This window comes from Malaya genurostris, chromosome 1 (genome assembly GCF_030247185.1).
Source record: "Malaya genurostris strain Urasoe2022 chromosome 1, Malgen_1.1, whole genome shotgun sequence".
NCBI lineage: Eukaryota > Metazoa > Arthropoda > Insecta > Diptera > Culicidae > Malaya > Malaya genurostris.
Genome location: NC_080570.1, coordinates 4,118,561 through 4,140,089, shown reverse-complemented (window position 1 = coordinate 4,140,089; position 21,529 = coordinate 4,118,561). Strand labels below are relative to the sequence as shown.

The 21,529-nt window shown below is 39.0% G+C and overlaps 4 protein-coding genes across 55 annotated transcripts in view; 1 reads left to right on the top strand and 3 right to left on the bottom strand.

Annotated features, from left to right (window-relative positions):
* LOC131430224 (modifier of mdg4-like) overlaps nucleotides 1–1,328 on the bottom strand; it is an 81,145-nt gene extending 79,817 nt beyond the window's left edge. For all 50 annotated transcript variants that reach the window (XR_009229503.1, XR_009229506.1, XM_058595033.1 and 47 more), the window contains exons 1-3: nucleotides 1,170–1,328; nucleotides 303–538; nucleotides 33–175 (exon numbers count right to left, since the gene is read on the bottom strand). Coding sequence is in view for 48 of the 50 variants with exons in the window: in XM_058595033.1 (XP_058451016.1) it covers nucleotides 33–175; nucleotides 303–516 (357 nt within the window). In the remaining 2 variants the exon portion in view is untranslated. The remainder of the gene's footprint in view (nucleotides 1–32; nucleotides 176–302; nucleotides 539–1,169) is intronic.
* Nucleotides 1,329–4,222: 2,894 nt separating this feature from the next.
* Nucleotides 4,223–5,477, top strand: LOC131430215 (valacyclovir hydrolase). The gene is made up of 3 exons (XM_058594972.1): nucleotides 4,223–4,930; nucleotides 4,997–5,252; nucleotides 5,322–5,477. The coding sequence occupies exons 1-3, from the start codon at nucleotides 4,405–4,407 to the stop codon at nucleotides 5,410–5,412; spliced, it is 873 nt and encodes a 290-aa protein (XP_058450955.1). The 5' UTR covers nucleotides 4,223–4,404; the 3' UTR covers nucleotides 5,413–5,477.
* Nucleotides 5,478–5,658: 181 nt separating this feature from the next.
* Nucleotides 5,659–7,812, bottom strand: LOC131430202 (vesicular integral-membrane protein VIP36). Of its 2 annotated transcripts, none has more exons than XM_058594954.1 (5): nucleotides 7,638–7,812; nucleotides 7,381–7,588; nucleotides 7,202–7,317; nucleotides 6,933–7,130; nucleotides 5,659–6,866 (listed from the first exon to the last, which is right to left on the bottom strand). In XM_058594954.1, the coding sequence occupies exons 2-5, from the start codon at nucleotides 7,526–7,528 to the stop codon at nucleotides 6,270–6,272; spliced, it is 1,059 nt and encodes a 352-aa protein (XP_058450937.1). In that variant the 5' UTR covers nucleotides 7,529–7,588; nucleotides 7,638–7,812; the 3' UTR covers nucleotides 5,659–6,269. The 2 variants fall into 2 exon arrangements, with proteins under 2 accessions (XP_058450937.1, XP_058450946.1); XM_058594963.1 differs by having other exon boundaries at nucleotides 5,659–6,646; nucleotides 6,704–6,866; nucleotides 7,381–7,810.
* A 5,411-nt stretch (nucleotides 7,813–13,223) lies between these two features.
* LOC131430194 (polypeptide N-acetylgalactosaminyltransferase 2-like) lies at nucleotides 13,224–19,553 on the bottom strand. Of its 2 annotated transcripts, none has more exons than XM_058594929.1 (5): nucleotides 19,379–19,553; nucleotides 18,207–18,765; nucleotides 14,621–14,865; nucleotides 14,035–14,563; nucleotides 13,224–13,979 (listed from the first exon to the last, which is right to left on the bottom strand). In XM_058594929.1, the coding sequence occupies exons 2-5, from the start codon at nucleotides 18,509–18,511 to the stop codon at nucleotides 13,367–13,369; spliced, it is 1,692 nt and encodes a 563-aa protein (XP_058450912.1). In that variant the 5' UTR covers nucleotides 18,512–18,765; nucleotides 19,379–19,553; the 3' UTR covers nucleotides 13,224–13,366. The 2 variants fall into 2 exon arrangements, with proteins under 2 accessions (XP_058450912.1, XP_058450924.1); XM_058594941.1 differs by having other exon boundaries at nucleotides 19,427–19,553.
* Nucleotides 19,554–21,529: the final 1,976 nt, after the last annotated feature.

Genomic DNA, 21,529 nt, shown 5'->3' with positions numbered 1-21,529 from the left:
CATATATTTTAAACCACATGTTATGTTCCTACCGTTTCAGTCAGTCCTTTAATTTGCAGTGCTTCCGCCGTACTGATAAACGCTGGCAGGGCATCCTGTTTCACGTTCACCTCCCCACAGTACATAAACTGAATGAGATCCTTAAGCGCCGAATGACTGACATCCTTTAGGAAAACTGTACAAAAAAAAAAAGAAAAAGAAAAAAATGATGTTGCAAGTTTTCCGCCAATGCGCATGTTTTTCGCATCGATTTATCCGAGCATCAAAATGACCTTAATTATCCATGCATATTTCATACTTACTGAATGCGTGCTGGTTCGCCGGCATCTGGGTAAACATTTTCCGGAAATAGGGTGAGCATACTGATAGGATGAGTCTGTGTGCCTTAACTAATTGACCTTCTGCGGCCAACGTGACGTCCACTAAATCGCCCCGTATTAGGGATTCATGGAATCCAGCAGATAAATTTGTGTTGAAATTATTCCAACACAGCGAGAACTGTTCATCGTCCGCCATCTTGTGGCATGTGGATTGATTACTGTAAAAAAAATGATATTAAAAAACCGTTACGAAGTGTAATGCATTTAAATTTTTGGAAGCCACAAACGATTCTATTAAAAATTCATCTTCCCGAGCTAACTATTTCTACTAGCACTGAATATATAGAAAATCTGAAAAAATTCAATATGCATCGAATTATGTTACGGCGCAATAACTACTGAATCATTACGCAAGCTCTAAAGCCAACATTGGTGGAAAATTCTAGAAACTGGCGTTGGAACAAACTTGATCGAAAAACATGTTTATCAACAGTTGTCTAATTTTCGAAAAATAAATTAGGCGCCATTTTTCCGAATACGACTTTGCTTCAGCATTTCGTCTATTCAGCAAATCGACCAATCGAAAAAAAATTCGACTCGCCATAGCATTCCATTCGAAACCAGCCGCCATTTTGCACCCTCACCACAGCTCGACATCGATTTTTCTTGTTGCGCGGCTGTACTTTGCGCTTCCACTCGAATCGAAGCCAACTCCCGCAGTGTGGTGAAAAAGCATCATGGCGGCTAAATTTTCTGTCCGAGTGGCGTAGCCCTAGCGCTCCCTAACTACTCAAGGCATCTAAGAGACAAAATTTATACCTATTGCAAATCAAAATCAATCAAACTTACCTTTCTACACTATTTGCACTTATTTCGTGCAATTTTACACAAGTATAACTTTCAATAACTTAACAGAAATTTTCACTGGCGAATAACGCCGCTCGCTTTCGCATTGGCAAAATACGTCTGCTCTGTGGCACGCTCACTTCTTGAATGAGCTTGAGCTTGATCAGTCGAAATTTTCTATGCTTTTCGCCAGACACGCTGATGAAGCGAGCGATGCGGAGGAATGAAAGAGAGAATCCGTCGCAGTCTCGCAGTGGCATTTCTCTTTCTAGCTGTATTCCCGAAGAGAGAGCTTTTGAGTAATTTCTCATCTCAAATAATGCAAACGGGTAGCCATATTAGAAAAAGCAGCTGTTTATACAGGAGATGCGTACAAAGCCTCTCTGTTATTTTTTAAATTTAACGGTTAAATAGAAAGCTTTGCTAACCGAAATTTCAAACACCGAGAAAAATGGTAGATGTCGATGTCAAAACAATGTTTAATTACTGCAATGAAATTACGCGTCCGGAAAAATTTAATTATTATTTCAAACTGAACATCTAAGTGTTAGGTGAGAGTTTTGGTAAACTCACGTCCGAAGTCACGGTAGTTTTATTTTATTTAGACATCTAGCTGTAGTTTTGACGAATTCCAGATTCGCAAGCCTTGGTAGAATTTTTGTCCTTCCTCGGTTATTTTTCAATTGACCGTATATGCAAGTGAGAGTTTCTCTTTGCTCACTTCCTCTGTCGACTATTGTGACGCGATTAAAATGATTTTCATGGATTTTACTATACAGCACCAAAAATATATAGGCAATGTTGATAAATATAGATAAAAATATATTTGATTTGTAAATGGTTGTCAGATCCCTCAAATGAATATCGAAATTATAAGAATGGATAGAAAGTTTTGGATATGATGGATTTTTTGGTGATTGTCTAACATTCATTGTCATCTTACATTAATCGAGTAGACTGCTAAACAACTCTGCGAAGTAAAACATTGCAATACGACTTGTAAAAGTTGCTGAAATTTGGAAATATGATGTTTTTTAAGAAAATTAAGTACTGGTTTGTGCACTGTTTCAAAATTAATTACTCGTTCAAGCTCGTTTCTCACAAAAGAACATTTCATTCCTGCAAATCATCGGTTTTATTAGCAATTTACTAAAAAATTGTTTCAGGTTATGGACATAAAAAATTTTCAAATATAAATTTGTAATGAAAAAAAAGCAAAGCCTTGGTAATACATTCCTGTAGTGAAATTTGACCTTCTGTTTCAACAGACTTCACAGTCGATTCAGAGTGTACAGAACCATTGCATGGCTGGTGCTACGATTCTACTGACACTACGAATCATTCCAGGCCGGGGCTCGAACATACGACAACTGGTTTGTAAGACCAGTGCCCTATGCATTGAACACCCAACCCGGGGCGTAATGAAACGAACATTGATTTGAACCGAAGTGATGTGATATTAGATCACTCAAGATCATTGCAGCACACTGGTCAAAAAAGCTATCGTAATAAAATTTTAAGCTCGGGGAAGGACTCATAGAATGTTTGTACTGTAATACAATCACATTACTCATTTTTTTTTTAGTTTGAAGTGAATTGTCTTTGAATTCTGACAATTAAAGAATCTGCGACGTTTACATGAGACAATTGTCAATATGAAAGTATTACCGGCAAAAAATTGATTCAATTTATCTAATATCTAATCTAATGATAAACTAAATTTACAGTTTAAATGTAATACGGCTCATTTCTTAAAGGACAGAGCATTTTTTCCGACGCGAAAAAAATCAGCACATTTCTTGATCCCGCTGATAAAGTTTGTACAAGTTTTATAAGTAAAATTTTGTCTGCTTCTTTCATTTTCTAGGGGGTTTTCCACAATTCAAGCAATGTACTGATAACTAAACATATTTTTGAAAATTGAATTACATTGCATAACTCACTGAGGAATGTCAATTATAAGGTTGCCATCAAAAATCACCAAAATCTCCATTTCAAAAGATTAATATGAAAAACATACCTATATTATAATTTTTATGACTCTTCAATTTACATTTCATCTATCACAATTATAATTTTCATACGAACAACTTATGAATTCCACAGTATATGAGAGAAGTTATAGAAATTTTGCACAACGTTCCTAATAATTTCGTATGAATTTCATGTCTTTTTATTGAAATTCCAATTTTCGTGACTTCATAAGGCGGCCTTATGATTCGCATACGATATTCTTGTGGCGAAAAACCATACGAAAATATTAAGATATTCTTTATATGTTTTGCCTGAAAGTAGAGTTCGTTTGTTCATTCAAGTTGAATCTTAATCGGAAACCAGCCAATATCATGAAAAATGCGCGTGGGCGTAACTTCATTATTCACACAGCAAGCATACAAGTAAACGAATCGTAAGAGGGCGAAACTTTTTGTATGTGGATTTATTAAGTGGATATAGAAGAAAAGAGGAAAAGTGACTTCCAACAGTTCATCGACATATCAGAAATTGCTCTGAATTGGAACCAAAGTCGAAACATTCATCGATATTTTTTCCATTAACTGTCAATGTTAGTTTCGCCCTCCTTTGAAAAACAGATTCTTGATTTTTCCATTAATAACAAAACATTTATCTCGTCACTGCTACCAAATCCTAAATGATAGCGCTACCAAGTCTTCAACGACTGAGTTTATATTGTTTGATTTATATTTTTGTTAAAACGCCATTAGAGTGCATTCAACGGTGTGTTTTTTCAAACGCATGAGCTTTTCGCTCACAGACAAAGATGCCGGGTCGACAGATTATTCAATAAATTTACAAATTTCGTAGACAAACTGCAGACGTAAAATTTACATACATTTAAAAGCACCGCCCCCTATTTCCTTTTGCTCCCGAAGACGATTCCATGTGCAATACATTATAGAAACTTGTTTTTAGTTCACAGACTTTTTCAACTCTGGCTAAATATATTTGAAATTTTTACATGGCATCTCTGTTCGAAGCAGCCATTTTTTCGCCACCAGAAAGGTTTTGGTCTCGGGAAAAAAATGTGACGCCCAAAAATTAAAAAAAAAACATCATACAAAACAGCTGAATCATCCGCTACGTCTTGGATTCTTAAATTTTGTTAGCGGAATAATGTTTTCAATTTTGTTTTTCAATGCCTGTTACATAACAGTACACAATAAACAAACCATTGCAATAGCTCCCGTACAAAACTCATCCACAAACCAATTACTGTGAAATGCGATTTATTTTGCTCGGCAGCGTTTTGAGACGAATCACCGATAGTGGTCGCTGTCCGGCCCGGTCCATCCGTCAAATTAACACGATCACAACGGCTAGTGCCATGGAAAAGCAGCTGGAAATCGGTCCCTATCGAATCAACTACGTCGAAGCCGGTTCCGGTGAGAAGGGATTAATTTTAATGCCGGGTGCTTTGGGCACAGCCTGGACGGATTTCAAGCCACAGATCGAGCAGTTCCCGAGCCTGCTGCCGAATTACACCATAATAGCGTGGGATCCACCCGGTTACGGTAAATCACGTCCACCGGAGAGGCAGTTCGGGTTGGATTTTTTCGCGCGCGATGCCGATGCCGCTTGCAGTTTAATGGAACAACTCGGTTTCCAAAAATTTTCGGTCGTCGGCTGGAGTGACGGTGGAATTACCGGATTAATAATGGCTGGGTGTAAACCCGAGCAAATCGAGAAACTCGTGGTTTGGGGTTCCAATTCGTACATCAGCCCGACGGAAGCCAAAATCTACGAAAGTCTGTAAATTGCGTACTGCGGAGAAAGTTTTCGATGTGTGATTCTTTTTTTTGCTTCTCTTTCAGATATTCGTGACGTTAGCAAATGGTCCGCTCGTATGCGGGAGCCGATGGAGGCGATTTACGGCAAAGAAGGCTTCCAAAGTCTCTGGTCCGCCTGGGTGGACGCAATGTTGGAAATGTATCGGACGCGCGGTGGAGATATTTGTCAAGCAATACTGGATAGGGTTCAAGCGCCTACATTCATTCTTCACGGGGCACAGGATCCAATGGTTATTCCTCAGCACGTACCGCATCTGATGAATACCCTTACGGATACCGAGTAAGCTTCATTGCGTTCGTCGGTCGCCCTGTGCCTGTTTATTTAGATGTTCCAATTGTTTACTTTCAGAATGCATGTGTTCATCGACGGGAAGCACAACATTCACTTAAAGTATTCCGAGGAGTTTAACAAGCGGGTGACTGATTTCATCAAAAAGTGATGCTAACATTTCAATTGTTTACATGTCAAGGAAAAGTTTTTTTTTTTCTATCGTTTCCTTCTTAATTTATTTGTGATGTTCTATGTTTTTATGTCAAATTTTTATTGAAATTTTAACATGCGATTAATTTTTATCAAGTGCCTTTCATACGGTAAAAATGTAGAAGATCGGTTGAATGAGTTTTTTGTCTCTTCGAAGAATTGATGACACTTTCCTTTGAATAGTGGAGTATAAATGAGTCCCAAGTTACATTTTTTAATTCATTTATTTTTCGTCCGTATAGTATGAAATGAAAAACTTCCAACATAGTCGAGCGTTAGCTTAATAACTTTTGTCAAACTTAGACCAAAGAAATTGAAGTTCGGTACGGTTATTGAGAAATCCACCCACATTCCATGTCGAAGCGAAAATGAACCAAAAAAAAAAGTTGCGGTTGAGATATGGTAGTCCCTCACGCGCTTTTATTTCTTGAACACACAGACTAGAGTTCCCTACAAGCTAATAACACCCACCAGTCATCATCGAAATCCATTTTTTTTGTCAAAGTTTTCAGCTAAGAATATTGAACAGTTCGGCAGCGAAGGTCTGCAGGATTTCTGTGCTGAAATCAGTTCATGTCTTCCTTGGTGCTTAAAACAGTAGCTCTGTTTTCTTCTTCTAAATTTACTTGTTCTCTATTAACGTGTTTTTTTTCCTGTGTAAAAATGGGAAGATCGATTTAAGAATAATGCGTAGTTAGTTGGAAACCGGAACATAATAACATTCTAGGTTTGATCCCATGCGCACGATGGCTGCGAAGAAATGAAATTTGGTATCTTAAAGCTTTTCCTCCACGGACTGCCCCCGGAGTGGGTATTCTAGTAGAATCGCTTCCGGGAGTTTTCCTGATGTTTCTGATAGAACATAATTCCGATAACGACAAGCGCCACGACAATCAACATCCCCAGTAGGATGAAGAAGAAAATTTTCACGTTCGAGGTGCCGGAATGTTTGGGATCGTCCTTGTGCTCACGGGGTGCCTCGAAGCTGGCCGCCGAAGGTACGATACGGCTGCGGTCTTCCGCCAGCAGGGCCGGTGATTCCAACTCAAAAAACTTGATCGACAGTAGATCGTGATTGTCGGAAAGATCACCCGTGGTGGCGGAAACACCAAAGTGATACCCGGTCGGAAGCTTCACACCGTTCACTTGGAAGCATTGTTTCCAGGTATTCTTGTTTTCCAGATCAGTTGATACTGGAAAAGAAAAATTTAAGTCACTCAACAGCTCGACAGACTCTCGTGTCTTGGTACCTGTTAGGACGTCATTTTCATATCGAATACTGACAAACGTATCGTAATCAACGTTTCTGAATTTGGCTTCGCATCCGGCCAGTTGAGTATGAGTTCCGTCACGGTCATGGTCGTACGATAGGGTACCATTGTTCACCATGGCACTGATGTAGGGATGTTGATGCTACAAAAGTAATGCACAGAACAGAAAAAAATTATATGTCAAACAACCGGAAAATTCCACTCTCACATTATGCGGTCCATTGTGATTGCTGTAGGTGTCCAGGATAATCGCCAAACCCTGGAACAGGTCCCGACTACCGAACACCGGTCCGGTCTGTAGTCGATCTTTGGCGTACCAAATGGCCATTCCGTCACCGTACAAATCCTTTCCCTTACCGTGCACCTTGAAAGCTATATGCACTTCCCAGTTGATTGAAGTGCAAGGCTACAAAAAAAAGAGTAGCGATTACTGAAGGCTTTCAAGTGGTTTTACCATTGCCCACAGCCGAAACGTACTATTTGATTCCAGATCGCGGCACTTTTGGACTGTAAATCCGGTGTCAGTCTAATGTAACTGTTCGTGACGAAGGTGGATCCGATAAAATCCCAGTACGGAATGGTCATACCGGAACCTGTGCCATAGTTGAAAACTGTTAATCGAAGGAAATTGGATGGATAAAGAGAAGAGCTCTTACCTTGATACGGTTTGATAAGTGAATGTTCTCGTTTCATGTAGTCTGCCATTTCGGAATTGCCAGCACTACAGTGGTTTTCACCGGCGAAGACCAACAGAAACAGCAGTCCAGTTGCTCGGACGAGGACATTTTCACTGTTCGGAAACATTGTACTAGTTTTTTTCCTCTCTCTTCTTTCTCCTACGTTACCGGTTTCGCTAGCGCAACACTAGAAAGTCACATGAAATTTGGTTGATTTTCTATTTCAAATACGCTACCGTTTCGTTTTTTTCTAAATGAATTTTACTGTCGCTTCATCCAGCTGACAGATAATTGGTTTGTTGATTAGACAATTTACTAAATTGATATCTGGGTTATTTAAATGGAACAGATTCTCACGATGAATGAGCGCTTGGTGTTTGTTCCTTTTTTGACAGTATGTTTGCAACCGATTTTCGGGAATTCGCTGTAATCATTACGGAACGAAGAATGCGGATAAAATGACAGGCATTTCAAACGAACAGAATGAAAATGGAACAAATCGTTTCGGAATGAAGCGATGCGCAACGTTGCCAGGTATACCGATTTATCGGTTTTTATGCAGATATTTGACCTCCTTACCGCAATACAGATATGTACTCCCATAATACCGATAATTCACGGATCGTACAGATAAATACCTAATTCTCGTTGATAGCATAGATAGACAGGCGAAAAGGTTGCTACGAGAGATTTTTTTTTTTGCTCACCAAAATGAGCTTTGGTGACATTTCTGTGAACTTATGTTGACGAGATTCTGATACCGATATGATACAAATAGATTTTTGCGCCGAATACATATTTTTGGAAAAATGACCTGGCAACGCTGGCGATGCGATACATTCTACACGGTTAATAAAGATTAAATTGAATAAATCAATAGTAGAAAACACATTTTTCATCAAATTACTTCATATGCATAACTCTCAAGTATCACTAATATATTTCGTCTGCTGATTTTAAACATTTCTGGGTATCAATTTGAACGGATTAAGTCCCGTAATTTTAATTATATTTGATTGGAATTTCGATTAAAAGCCAGCAGCGTCTTATTTTGCCTCCTAAAAATCTAAAGTGGCCCTTACACGATCATTAAAAGTATCATTACTAAGAGTTCATTTTTAATGTACGTGCGAGAGCAAATTCAGCAGCTAGAAGTTCTATATGGAAGATCTATAATAGAGCAGAAACTGGAACAAATCTATCCCTAGCGGAGCTAATAGTCATTTTCATTGACTGAAAAATAGACGAAAATGACAAGAAATTACTGTCACTCTCAGCTTCGCTTGCAAACTATGAGAACGAAATCCATGTCCAGTCAATGACATAAGCGGGACAGTAGTTTCAAAATTGTGTTTTTTCTTTCATTTGCACTTTCAGTCATTCGCAGTTTTCAGTGAATAGTATGCAGTGTCGATATTCAACCAAAGCTGTGAGAATTGAAAACGACAGAAAAAGGTTTCACAATAAGTTTTAATTGTTGGTGCTCGAATTTGTAGTAGTTTTGGTTTCCAAAGAAGTTCTGGGATGTAATTACTTCGATTTGCCATATTTTAGTCACTTTTTATAGCCAAGCGTCACATATTTTCAATACATCGATGAAAGAATGAGAATTGAAATTCTGCTGATAGTCCATGAAGACGTTAGTTTGGTTTCGTCTTGTCATAGAGGAAAGAGTGGCGTCGACAATTATACTCTCTCATTTTTTCGATGAGAAACGAAAATGCTTCGTCTCTCTTCGTTTGTTCTGGTGTCGGTCATTTACGAATGAGACAGTAAAACATTGAAAATGAGACTGCTGGAATGGTTACTTCCATTGAGAATGCGTGACATTTTTAAGCTCTGATCCCCAGCAAGCCGTTCTAGTTTTATTTATTCGACCAGTTCTTCTGTCGAATTTAAAACTGGCCTACGATGCCGTTCTCTTTTTTGTATATTTGAAACACGAGTAAAACACTGCTGGGGCTGCCAGTTTTTCTTGTTATTAAATTCAGATTTAAAATTTGTAACTGACATAAATTATGCATCTAGAACTAACATAGAACACTACTGAATATGCCCTAAGGGCAGTAATGATGAATTCTCTCATAAGCGACCCTTACACGAGAATTATTAATATCATTTTTAATGCTTACTAAAGTAATGACATTCTAAATTTGTATGGAGAATTCATCATTACTGTCTTACACGTTCATTTATTTCGCATCGAATCTCGTACAACGCACTTAGAAAATTTCTCAGAACTCGGTAATTTTGAACCGAATTTTCAACAGTTGAACGTTCGGTAAGCAGTTCGGCAATTGAATTGATTATCAATCGTTCAGTTATTTCTGAATATTCAAACAACTACCGTAAACTGTAAACCAAATGGATCTAACTGATTGTTCGGTAATTTTTTGTTTGTTTGTTTTCCTTTGGTTAAAATTCTGGATTTTCGGATTTCAAAAAAAAACAACACAAATTTACAAAAACGAATGAAGAAAATTCCAACCTGTTGTGGCTATGGTTTTATTCCACGAAAAAAGGGTCAAATGTTTTCCGGCTGACCGGAATTATGAGCGCCTTCCAAAACACTGCACAATCCGTCGAATTCACCAGAAATTACCCTCGAACGATTTGTGTAGGCAGCAAGTGGAAAAGTGATTTATTATTTTCTGCCTATAAGTAAACAAAAAGTTTTTAGTGGTTCTAATGTTTTAAAAACTTTAGCACCTGTACCTCAATCCATTCGATGTACTCTTCAAGAATTTTTTTGTTTGGTTAATAAAAAGACACTTACTGAAAATTTTAATAACTGTTTGACAGTTAGTTTAACGACAATAAGTTTTGACAAAAGTTCGGTTATTGGAAGATAATTTTACCGTACGGACAGCATGGTTTTTACCGTACTCGGCGGCTATTCAGAATTACCGTATGAATTGTATATCCATTTACAAAATTCTGTAACGAAAATTTACGTCAAACTGATCGTCCGGTGAAAAATTGCATAATTATTGTAAAATATAACTCATGTACCGAAATATCGGTCATTTCTATAGATTAGCGAAATTTCTTGTCAAAAATATTACCGAAAAACCTGTTTTAATCCACCTAGTGGTGTAATGATGCCTTTCTCATATCAATCATACTATCATATATAATACTGTGGTATTCTTCAAAATAATTTTCTTCGATTCCTAAAAACAATAACCGAAATCGGTTTGTTTGACCGTCTGCTGATAAAAAAACTATTAATTGGAGAAGATTTGAGGTCGATTTACTAAACTTTTTACGGTTTTTCGTCCTTTTCAGTGATGGTATACAATTTTTACCACACTTTACCCTATATTTCCGGATCCGGAAGTCGGAACCAGATGAAATTCAGGAATTACGTATGGGACCACAGGACCTTTCATTTGAACCTCAGTTTATGAAAATCGGTCCCGCCATCTATGAGAAAAGCTAGAAAACATATTTTCATTGTTTTGCACATTTTACCCCATAACTCCGGAACCGGAAGTCGGATCCAAACAATATTCAGCAATTTTGTATGGGACTACAAGACCTTTCATTTGAACCCAAGTTTGTGAAAATCGGTTCATCCATCTCTGAGAAAAGTTAGTGCAAAAAAACGTTACATACACACATACGCACATACACACACATACACACACACAGACATTTTGCGTACTCGACGAACTGAGTCGAATGGTATATGACACTCGGCCCTCCGGGCCTCGGTTCAAAAGTCGGTTTTCACAGTGATTGCATAACCTTTCTATATGAGAAAGGCAAAAAGGAATTAATACTTAGTGTGTACGATTAGGTTTTTCGGATTTCGATAATTTTCATAGAAACGAGTTAAAAAAAATTCGAACCGGTGCACGAAAAAAATTAAAAAAATGTAGCTTCTTTTCCCGGTTGACCGGAATTATGAGAGCCTTTCGGAGTATGGCACAACCCGTCAAGTCCACCAGAAACTACTCTCGAACGAAATGTATTTTCGGGCTGTGGACATAGTGATATGAAATTATTTTCTGCCTAAAAGTAAACAAAAAGCTTTGAATTGTTCTAATGTTTTTAAAATTTGTGCATCTGTACCCCATTCCATTCGACGAACCCTTCAAGATTTTTTTTCGTTTGGAAATAAAAAGACAATTACTGAACATTTTATTAACTATGTGACAGTTAATTTTCACTACAATCAGTGTTTATAGTATTCGGTTATTAGAAGATAATTTTTACCATACGGACGTACTCGGCGACTGTAAAAAAATATTTTTGTCATCTAACTATTTTTTTTCAATCAAGAACTCGAAAATATTCGAGACGTATTTTTTTTATGTACCATAGAATTTTCGAGATATATTTTAATGTTTCGCGTTTTCGAAAAAGAGCCTTTTTTCAACAGTCTATACTGTAAAATCTAACAAAGATACAAAAATTCGTCCAAAACATGAAATGTGCGTCTTTTCCTTAGCTTTCAAATAAGCGATTCCATAAAACAACCTTTAAAGTTAGTTTGATGAAAAAAGTTAAAAATTATTGAACAAATAAAAAAAAATTCAAACTTGGGCTTATTTTTTTGTTCTTTTTTTTTTAGTTGAAAAAAGAAGCCTCAGGGGTTTAACTCAATCTTGGCAAAGTTTCAGAGTGGAAAGATTAATACTTTGAAAGCAGTGAATTTTTTAATCACGACCCACTCGCACGGAGCGTACCGCAGCGCAACGCGCTCGAATACGGGCTTAACTTGTCGACACATGTCGCGCCACTGATCGATTCCCAACTTTGACAGTTTATTGTTAGCAACGTTTCAGTTTAGATCGCAGTGTAAGAACATCAAAATCGTTGCTGCAACCCATTTAACTTTAAGACTCATGTTAGCAAAAATCAAAAACATTCGTTGCGTCGGGTTTCTTCTTCACTTCTTAAGAAACTCGATTTTTTGCAAACAAATGATGTTTTGTGTGCACCGTGTAAAATTGTTTGACTTGAATAATTATTGTTTTTCTGTAAGAAATGAATATTCATGATTTTTTTTCCCATCGATGACTGAGCAACTATACTCTGCTTACTACATTCCTTTACGATTTTCTCTCGAAGTCTAGTTTTCTCGTCTGGAAAATCACTTCCGGTGTGTTCATTTTTGAATTATAATAATGTTATTGCTACCGTCAGTACAGTATTATACCTAGAACGGATATAAATAGTAATTTTTCTGCATCAAGCATTAATGTATTGTCACATGATTATTATGAGTTTTATTGCAATACAAAATAATAAAAAATATTCGTTCGAAATATTTCCGTTCGAATAGGGAAAATTTAATAGCAGGCCATGGCATCGCGAAATGTCGTTAATGTCGTTTTCGCTTGATGACAAACCTAACCCAGTTTCCAACCTGACCGCTGTCAAACCGTTCGTTTGAAGCCAGTTTCGAACCTAGTTTCGACGCCATTGAACTGAAAATCGAGTCAATTTTCGGGTTTGCTCACACTCCCGATGCTAGTTTTGTGAAAATTGTTTGTATGATGAACCTTTTCTAAGTTAGTTTCAATTTTTTCAAGCAAAAATAACTGAAATTTGTAACAATCGGCTCGGTTATGTCTGCAAAATTGAAGAGAGTTTCATTCTGGTATCTTTTGAGTGCTCTTTCCGGTGCAGCCGGACCCGAAAATTGAGAATCAGGCAATCTGTCAATCATTGTGTCAATCGACTTTGGTTTCTCTAAACGAAAATCATCCAATGATCTGATATATTATTGACACTGCAAGAGAAAGACGTGAATATAACCCAATAAGGCAACCGTGAAAAATCACTACTTTGAAACAATAACTATCAATCAGTTCACTAGTCATCTGACGACGGATAACTGAAATGTTCCCTTCAATCAAGAGACCAATTCATTTTCAATGTATTCAAACACTTTCAAAAATTGGTCCATCAACTTCCGAGTAAAGCAGTTAGCAGATTTTTCTCAAATATTCTGTTATTTTAGATACTGCACTTCAACCGAGAAGCTCCACAGCTGGCTGGAAGCGCCCCCTCGGCATTCACTTGCACCCACATCCGCACGGACTAGATTCTCCAGACACATGCCACTTCCGGTGTGGAGCAGTGCACCACCAACCCTACGCCATCGTTGACCCATTCCATCCATTTCGCTGCACTGTTCCAGGAGCACTAGTCCGTCCCTCACGCTCATGCATGCTCCTGAATCGGTACTCAGCTGACCAGTTTTCTTGTTCAGTGACCACTTGCTCGATCCGTCAATGTCATCTCGGTTGCACTCTATCAAAACGACATCGTTTCCCCTTCTGGTCAACTGTGACCGGTCTCGGGACACTTTATACTTTGGTTTCACATCCAGGCAGCGGTATCCGTGCCGAAGGTGTCCGAAGGCAGCATTATTTTCGTTCGGAAGTTTTAGATCAACAAACACATTCTTCAGATACCAACTGAATTTACGGCACTTCAAACGTTGTCGTAATTCCTTCAGATCTCTTGTGGATCCAGCGTCCAACTGTTTTGCCTCTGGACGTGCCTCGTAGAAAAAATTTTGAAACTCATCCAGCCAGACAGAGGCTATTCGTTTAGTGTTTCTGAAAGGATAAAACCTATATTTCTGTGACAAAAGCATTTTTATTTTAAACTTACCTCAAATAGGTGACAGTGCTTCCCTGGGGAAATTCATATGGATGCTTTTTACGGAATACGTGCCCGATTCTCGAGCAAGGAACCACTTCAATGTGAGTACCACAAAGCCACGCCTTCAGAGAGAATTCCAACGATTCTCCGCCCCAAATTTCCATTCCACCATCGAAACCTCCCAGCTGCTGGAATAGTGGTTTCGAAATGATAAAAATTCCTCCGGAAATTGCCGGACTGTAGAATGGTAATGACTCATCATTGTTCCTGTGTTCGAACTCTTCCTCGCCTACAGGTAACCACCGGAATCGTAAGCTCCAATCGAACCCACCTCGAAGATGAACAGAATTAGGTTTGTATTCGAACGACTCCGTGTCGATGATATCGATAACAGGGCTCAGTACAGCGCTCGAGTCGATCGACAAGCGATCCAGTAACGGTTCCAGCCAGCCCTGGTTTACTTCACAGTGGCTATCCAGAAACAGAATGTAATCTCCTCTGGCGTAGGCCGCCCCAATATTTCTAGAACGAATCAATCCTGGCTTCAGTGATCGATAAGCGAAGTCCTTCGATGCTAGAGCTCGATCCGACTTACCTTCACGAACGTAATTCCGGTGAAACCGAACCATCGGAACGCCATTCAGGAAGTCCAGACCGTCTTCCCGAACCGAACTACAATCGTCGATGACGATGATCTCCCGTAGGAGACCGGGCGGAGTGCGCTTTAGTAGACTGGTGATCGTACGAAGCAGCGCCGAAGTAGCCTCATTGTGGAACGTTATTATCACGGAAGTGCTGCGGTCCGTTCCGTGGGTTTTCTGGTAGTCTCTGGTTTTGCATCTAGGAAAAATTAACATAACAGCTTAAATCATCTCGTCAAAAAGTTGCTTGGTTTGCGGTCTACTCTCTGTATTCTCTGTTACAAGATTGTTTTTTTTTCATATTCAGTACGATATCTGGATATCGTCGGTTCGTAAATAAATAAAAAACAGACGAAATGTAATGAAAAAATGGTTCAAAATCTTGACTTTCCAATAAACATCAAGCTTCACACTTGAATGGTCAAGTGAAAAAAAGTAGGATAATATTCTTACTGTTTTATTTTAGCTTTTGCTCTTCAGTTGAGCATCGAATCTTGCCAATTTTGCTCTTGCAACGCGAAAACTCGAACTACTCGCACACCAGTTTGACAAAATGTTAAATTTGGATCAACTGTCATCAACACAATAAAAGTGTTCGAATAACGTTTGCCGATAGCCACACGGACAGGATCTGTGTGAAATCAAACACCAGAAACCAAAACAATCCATCCCAGATGTCACAAGTAAGATAGGAGTGTTATCTAAAACCTGAAAACCAAGCCAGGCCGGAGTACGATCGCGGCAGCTGCACATAAAAATGCTGATGAAGACAAAATTTAAACAGCTTCCCGGGCAGGAATACACAATAAGCTGCCGAAGTTCGCAAATAAATATCCCGTGTGGCAAGCCATCTGCTGTTGTAACTTGAAGAGTGAAATTTAAATCACAATCAGAACCATCATCGAAGAAACTTGTGTTCAGGATTGCCGAAAAATAGGTTCGTTTCCTCTTCTCAAGAAACACAGGTATCCGTATCCCTTTTTCCGTCCGTTCTGCAGCAGAACTGCTCACAGTGCGGAATAATTCAATACTGAAGCAATTTTTGCGGTGGGTTTTCTTTGTACGTGATTTCGTTTGTAGCTGTTTGACAGATGGGCGGTCCCCTAACGGCTGCAAAAAATAGCAACGTACTGACTTTTTATGAGATACTTTTCGAATTTGCATATTCAACGAAAAAAGCTATCATAATGTTATATGGGACTCATTTCTGACTTCCTGATAGGACTGATTGTGGAATTCTCTACGATATTGAACACTACCCGGTGCATTGTTTCTGTAGTGCAAAGCAACTGAATGTTGATTTGTTTGGTGTTTGGTGGATGTTCGCACCAGTTGAATAATTTTTATAGCTATTTTATAATCATTTATAGCTCTTAGAACAGCTGATTTGTGATTTCTTCGCTGTTAAGGAGTGTATCGAAAATAAGCTATCCACAAATTTTTCTTTCAAATTATGATAAAAAACGATATTTTAAAAAACTGAAAATTGATCCTTTATTGTACGAGGTTAAACTTGAGCATAATGAAAACCGGATGAAATTTAAGTTATTCATTCACGTATTTTCGAACTTTCGATCGAACGCTCTTCATCAAGTACCGGACAAGTGTTGCATCGCATTTTTTGAACACTTGAGCCCAAATTTTTTTGAACTCTTGTTTTTTTTGCATGTTCCCAGCTGCCTTACCAGTCTTCTTGAAACCCCTCTTCACGATAGCCCAGTAACTTTCGATGGATCGAAGCTGAGAGCAATTTGGTGGATTGATATATTTCTCAACGAAATTTATACCCTTTTCCGCAAGCCAACTGAGAATGGGTTTGACATAGTGAGCCGACGCTAACTCCGACCAAAACAGTGGAGATGTACTATGATTTTTATAGAAAGGCAGCAATCTCTTCTGGAGACACTCAGCTCGATAGATTTCTGCATTTATAGTTCCGGTAGTGTAAAAAATGGTTTACTACAAACCACGGGAACATATTGCTTGCCATACCAGTACCTTTCGACCTTTCTTCACTTAAATCGGCCTGTCCGCATCGCTCACATCCTCACCAACGACAACAGTAATGTATTGTGAACCTGGAAGGGTTTTTGAGTCCTCTTTTACATAAGTCTCATCGTCCATCGAAACGCATGCTTCCCGACACTGCAAAAGACGCGAATACAATTTCCGGGCCCTTGTTGCTACTCTCTTCTTCTGTTCTACTCTTTGTTTCGAGATTTTCTGCTTCTTGTAGGTCTTCAGGTGATTTCGCCCTTTGATACGCTGGATCATTCCAACACTCATTCCTGCCTTTTTTTGGCCAAATCACGTATTGACATTGATTTGTTCTTCATGATTAGAGATACCAGTTTCTGGTCCAGTTTCGGGTTGGAAGAACCGGGCTTTCTGCCTCTTCCTGGTAGCTCATCCAAAGAATTGTTTTCCCCAAACTTATTAATGATGGTTTTAACACTGGCATGATGAATTCCAAATCGCTTCGCCAATTTTCGCACAGTAGTACCTTTCTCACTTAGCCATGTGTCCAAAACCTTAATTTTACTTCCTTTTCAATACGCGACATTTTAAAAACGCAGAATTTTAACCCCACAAACAAGTAAACAAACGAAACCTGACAACAAAACGCACAGCATGCTGTGATCTGAGAAAAAAAAACATCACAAATACATGCGTACAACACAAATGTATGTGGATAGCTTATTTTCGATACACTCCTTATTCACTTAACGATATATTTTGCTCCAATCCAAACGACCAGCAACTGAATGACACAATCGTTCTTGTTTGAAGCGAAACTCGCACTGCGAACGTCTCGCAACAGAACCGCTCACAGTTCGGGTTGATTCCATACTGAAGCAATTTTTGTGAAAAGTATTCTATTTACGTGGCAACTTTTTGGGAAAAGGCTAGAAAAATAGCAGAATTCTTATGTTGATTATTCCATTATGGATTTGCATATACTTTCATAACGCTACACGGAACTCATTTCTGGTTTTCAGAAGGGGAGAATTGCGAAATTTTCTTCGATATTAAACACTGTTCGGTGCTTTTTCTGTTGCGCAAAACATATTTGGTTCAAAGTTCACACTGCCAACAGTGCACTAAAATGATGATTTTCACTTCCGATCCGCGAATTTTAACGTTTGAATAATTCTTATGGCTCTTGTAAACATTTATAGCCCATAGAAGCATCGATTTATCACAAATTTCTCCGTGATATAGTTAACAATCTTACACTTTTTTTCATTCGTTTTGTGAAAGAATTGAGAAAGATACTGAAACAGTAAAAAGTTATTCAGAAATCTAATCTGGGGCGATTTCGTTACACTTTCGTATTGTGAAATTTTTAAAATGGATCCAGTTGAGTATAGCAAAGAAAGACCCTACGAACCCTACGTCAAAACCGTTCCAGAACAGCATGAAAATTTGTTCGCAGATAAGCTGCAATGCGGATTGAATGTTTTATTGTTTATCGAAATTTGGAAAACCGAATAGTAATTGACCGCGAATCAATCTAATAATAGTAAATTGCGCACTTACTTTGCGTGTCGTGTGTCTGTCAGCGTTCGATCGATTCCGATGTGATCGCTCTGCTCCAGGTTGAAGTAGTGACGCTGATAGGTGCCACCGGGACCGGATGAGTTGTTCGTTCCGTTAGCGGCTGTCTCGATTCGTCCGTGCCAGTAGCTACCAATCAGTGCCAAACTGGCCGTTTGATTGAGGTCGTCCACTTTTCGCTTAACGCGTGGCTGATGAAACAAGTACAGGTTGTTCCAGACGATGATGAATATGCCGAAAACGAGGATCAGCAGGAAACTGCACTTTCTGCGAAAGAATGTTTTCATAACGAGTCTCGTGTAGCAGCTAATCGCGATGTTGATTGTATTTGCTATTGAAGGCTGCTTCTACGCCCCTCTGATCAGTTGCACGGCTTCCAGCGGAAGCCGGTCCACGCGGTGCCGTCTAATCGCTCTGAGCTTAATCACCCTCCAAGTTTGCTTACGCACTTTGTTCTCACCGCTAAATCTGTTTCGCTAGTTAGATAATCATGTCGCTCGAATGGGCTCTATAAATTCCTAACAGGTTTATCGTCGATTATCTGTAACGAAGGGAAAATCGATTTTGTCGAACGAAGCGTTGCGGAGCTGAGTGCCCCTTTAATGAGTGCTTATAAATGCAAAACTCTAACACTGAAATGCATCATCTTGCAGTCTACTCCGTCCCCGGCGACCGCCCGCGGAACGCATAAACCATTCGGAAGAAGAACAAGTTCGAGTGGAAAAAACTAACGGACCAATTGAAATTAATTTGCACCAATCTTTGCTGGGCATCGGTTTGCTTAGCACGCGGCTTAATAACACTACAAATGGCTCATTGTTTTGCTCTACACGCATAATACATTAGTTTATCGGTCAGCCGCTCGACTGCGATTGCTGGGTGGTCTTTGAACCGAGAATGAAATTCTTATCAGCTCTATTACACACGGAATTCGGAATTCCACGTGATAGTTGATAAGACAGTTCACTATTTAAACTTTTACAGGGGGAAAAAAATATTCGTCAAACGTGGAGCGCCATGCAGTCGCCAAAGTCTATAACGAAAACTAATCACGTAGCCGTGGCAACCATCAAATTTTCCACAAAAAGCATAATCGGCGCCGACTACGCCAAAGCACTAAAGAATTATCGATTCCGCTGCCTTTTCGCACAAACCAAGGTCAATTTCACGCGTGCTTTTCAAGATCGAATGCGGCAAATCACCCCTCGTCACTGTGGAAATACGCCGGCACCGGTTAACTGTGACGACGACGATGACGATTGAGCGATGATTCACGCGTGCACGTGTAAGCAGTCAGTCAGTCCTACAGTGCAGTGTCTGCACGGATCACCGATTCAAGCTGAACTGAGTGAAAAACACCGTTAACACAAACGGTTGTCCTAGCGATCTAATCGCGCCACGACCTACGGCGGTATTGCAAATTTCGTTCAATAAAAAAATGGTCGCTATCGTCAGGCGATGAATATGTGCGCCTTCTTCTTTCTTGTAACGACGATCTTTTGATAGTTTTGCTCAATGATTTCGTCTTGTTTTTGGTTGACCGTCAATCGTCGTTGTAGTGCCGTTCCCAACAACGAGAAGATAAGGAGTTTAGCCCTATTTTTGAGTATTAGTCTGAAGCAGATCAGTAAAGTGGTAAAGTTAACTAAAAGTTACATAGATTTAGAATGAAGTAGTTCACGTTTTAAAAGTCCTTGTCTATCTTCATTTAAAAACTACTTCATCAATCATTTTCGAATTTTGCACACATTTTCTACATATAAAATACCCAACCCCAACGTTTTCCTTTTCGTTTTTTTATGTTACTTTGGGGAGGTCTTACAACTGCAAAATGGCGCAGTTTAGACTTGAAACAACCACTAAAAATATGAAAAAATAAAAAAAACACTACGCCTGATCATTTTGCGCTGACATACAGTGAACACCGCAAATCATAACGTTCTAAAACGTGTCCTAGAAAGTACTTCTTTACCGACTTATTGTTCAATATTTTTCCATTAAAAATAACAAAATGATGTTCGAATGATGTTTTGTATTATGCACTTTTTGCACCTCCAAAAGATTTATTGGAGTGGCCATGCCCTCCTAACATTTTGGCAACTGGAATAAATATTTGAAAATTTGCTACAAATATCTTATGATGTAACACTTTTTTCTGTTTTTCCCGTAGTTCGTCTCCGTAATCGTTCATATTTCTCGACAAAGTTAATACAATTTTTAAACTAATTTACTACAATGTGAAATGGGCTATACTTTACCACTTTCGAAACTTGGTTATTTCTGGAATAATAAGGAAAATGTCTTTTTATTTGCTCTACCTCTCCGTTCCCTTTATAAAAATGTTTTCTATATTGCAAAGTTTAATTATCTGAAGTACTAAATTTTGTGTGCCCCCCTTGATTTCATGGAACTTGCCGCCCCTGGTAATGTCAAGGCTTTACTCGAGTCTTCGGTTCACCCATCTCAGTTTTTTAATAAAGCTTGCTTCTTTTAGAATTGGAACAAACTTTTGCTCATAATGTGGCGCTCCTGGTGGACGGATTTGGAAGTTCTTGGCGCCCGCGTGTCGGGAATTTTGTCAGCTTCACGTATGATTTTTGACATTCCGCAAATCGACTGTACTTTGTAAACAACCAACATGGAAGCCGAAAGAAGGGAAAAAATTGTGCACAGTTATTTGGAAAATCCATTGTGGTCTGCATCTAGGCTAGCTAAACAGCTGAAATTGCCCAGAAATACCGTATGGTGCGTTATCAAACGGTATAAAGAAACATTGACGACGATTCGGAAGCCTCAAGCCAATCGTCGGAGTGGAACTGTCGACCGGAAACTGCGTGGTAAGATTTTGAAGACGATTAAGTGGAATCTTAATCTGTCGGACCATGATTTGGCCAGAAAATTCGGTGCTGCCCATAGTACCGTGAGGAGAACTCGACTCCGGGAAGGAATCAAGTCGTATCGAGCTAGCAAACAGCCAAATCGGACCATGAAACAGAATAGTGAGGTCAAAATTCGTGCTCGGAAACTACATGACCAGGTGCTGACCAAGTTCAACGGGTGTCTTCCGATGGACGATGAAACCTATGTCAAGGCTGACTTCGGGCAAATTCCAGGACAAACATTTTACTTGGCACCGGCTCGGGGGGATGTTCCAGCCAAATTTAAATTTGTTTTTGCCGACAAATTTGCAAGAAAATTTATGATTTGGCAGGGCATTTGCAGCTGTTGCAAAAAAAAACGAAAGTTTTCGTTACAAATAAGCCAATGACATCGGAACTATACCAAAAAGAGTGTCTCCAAAAATG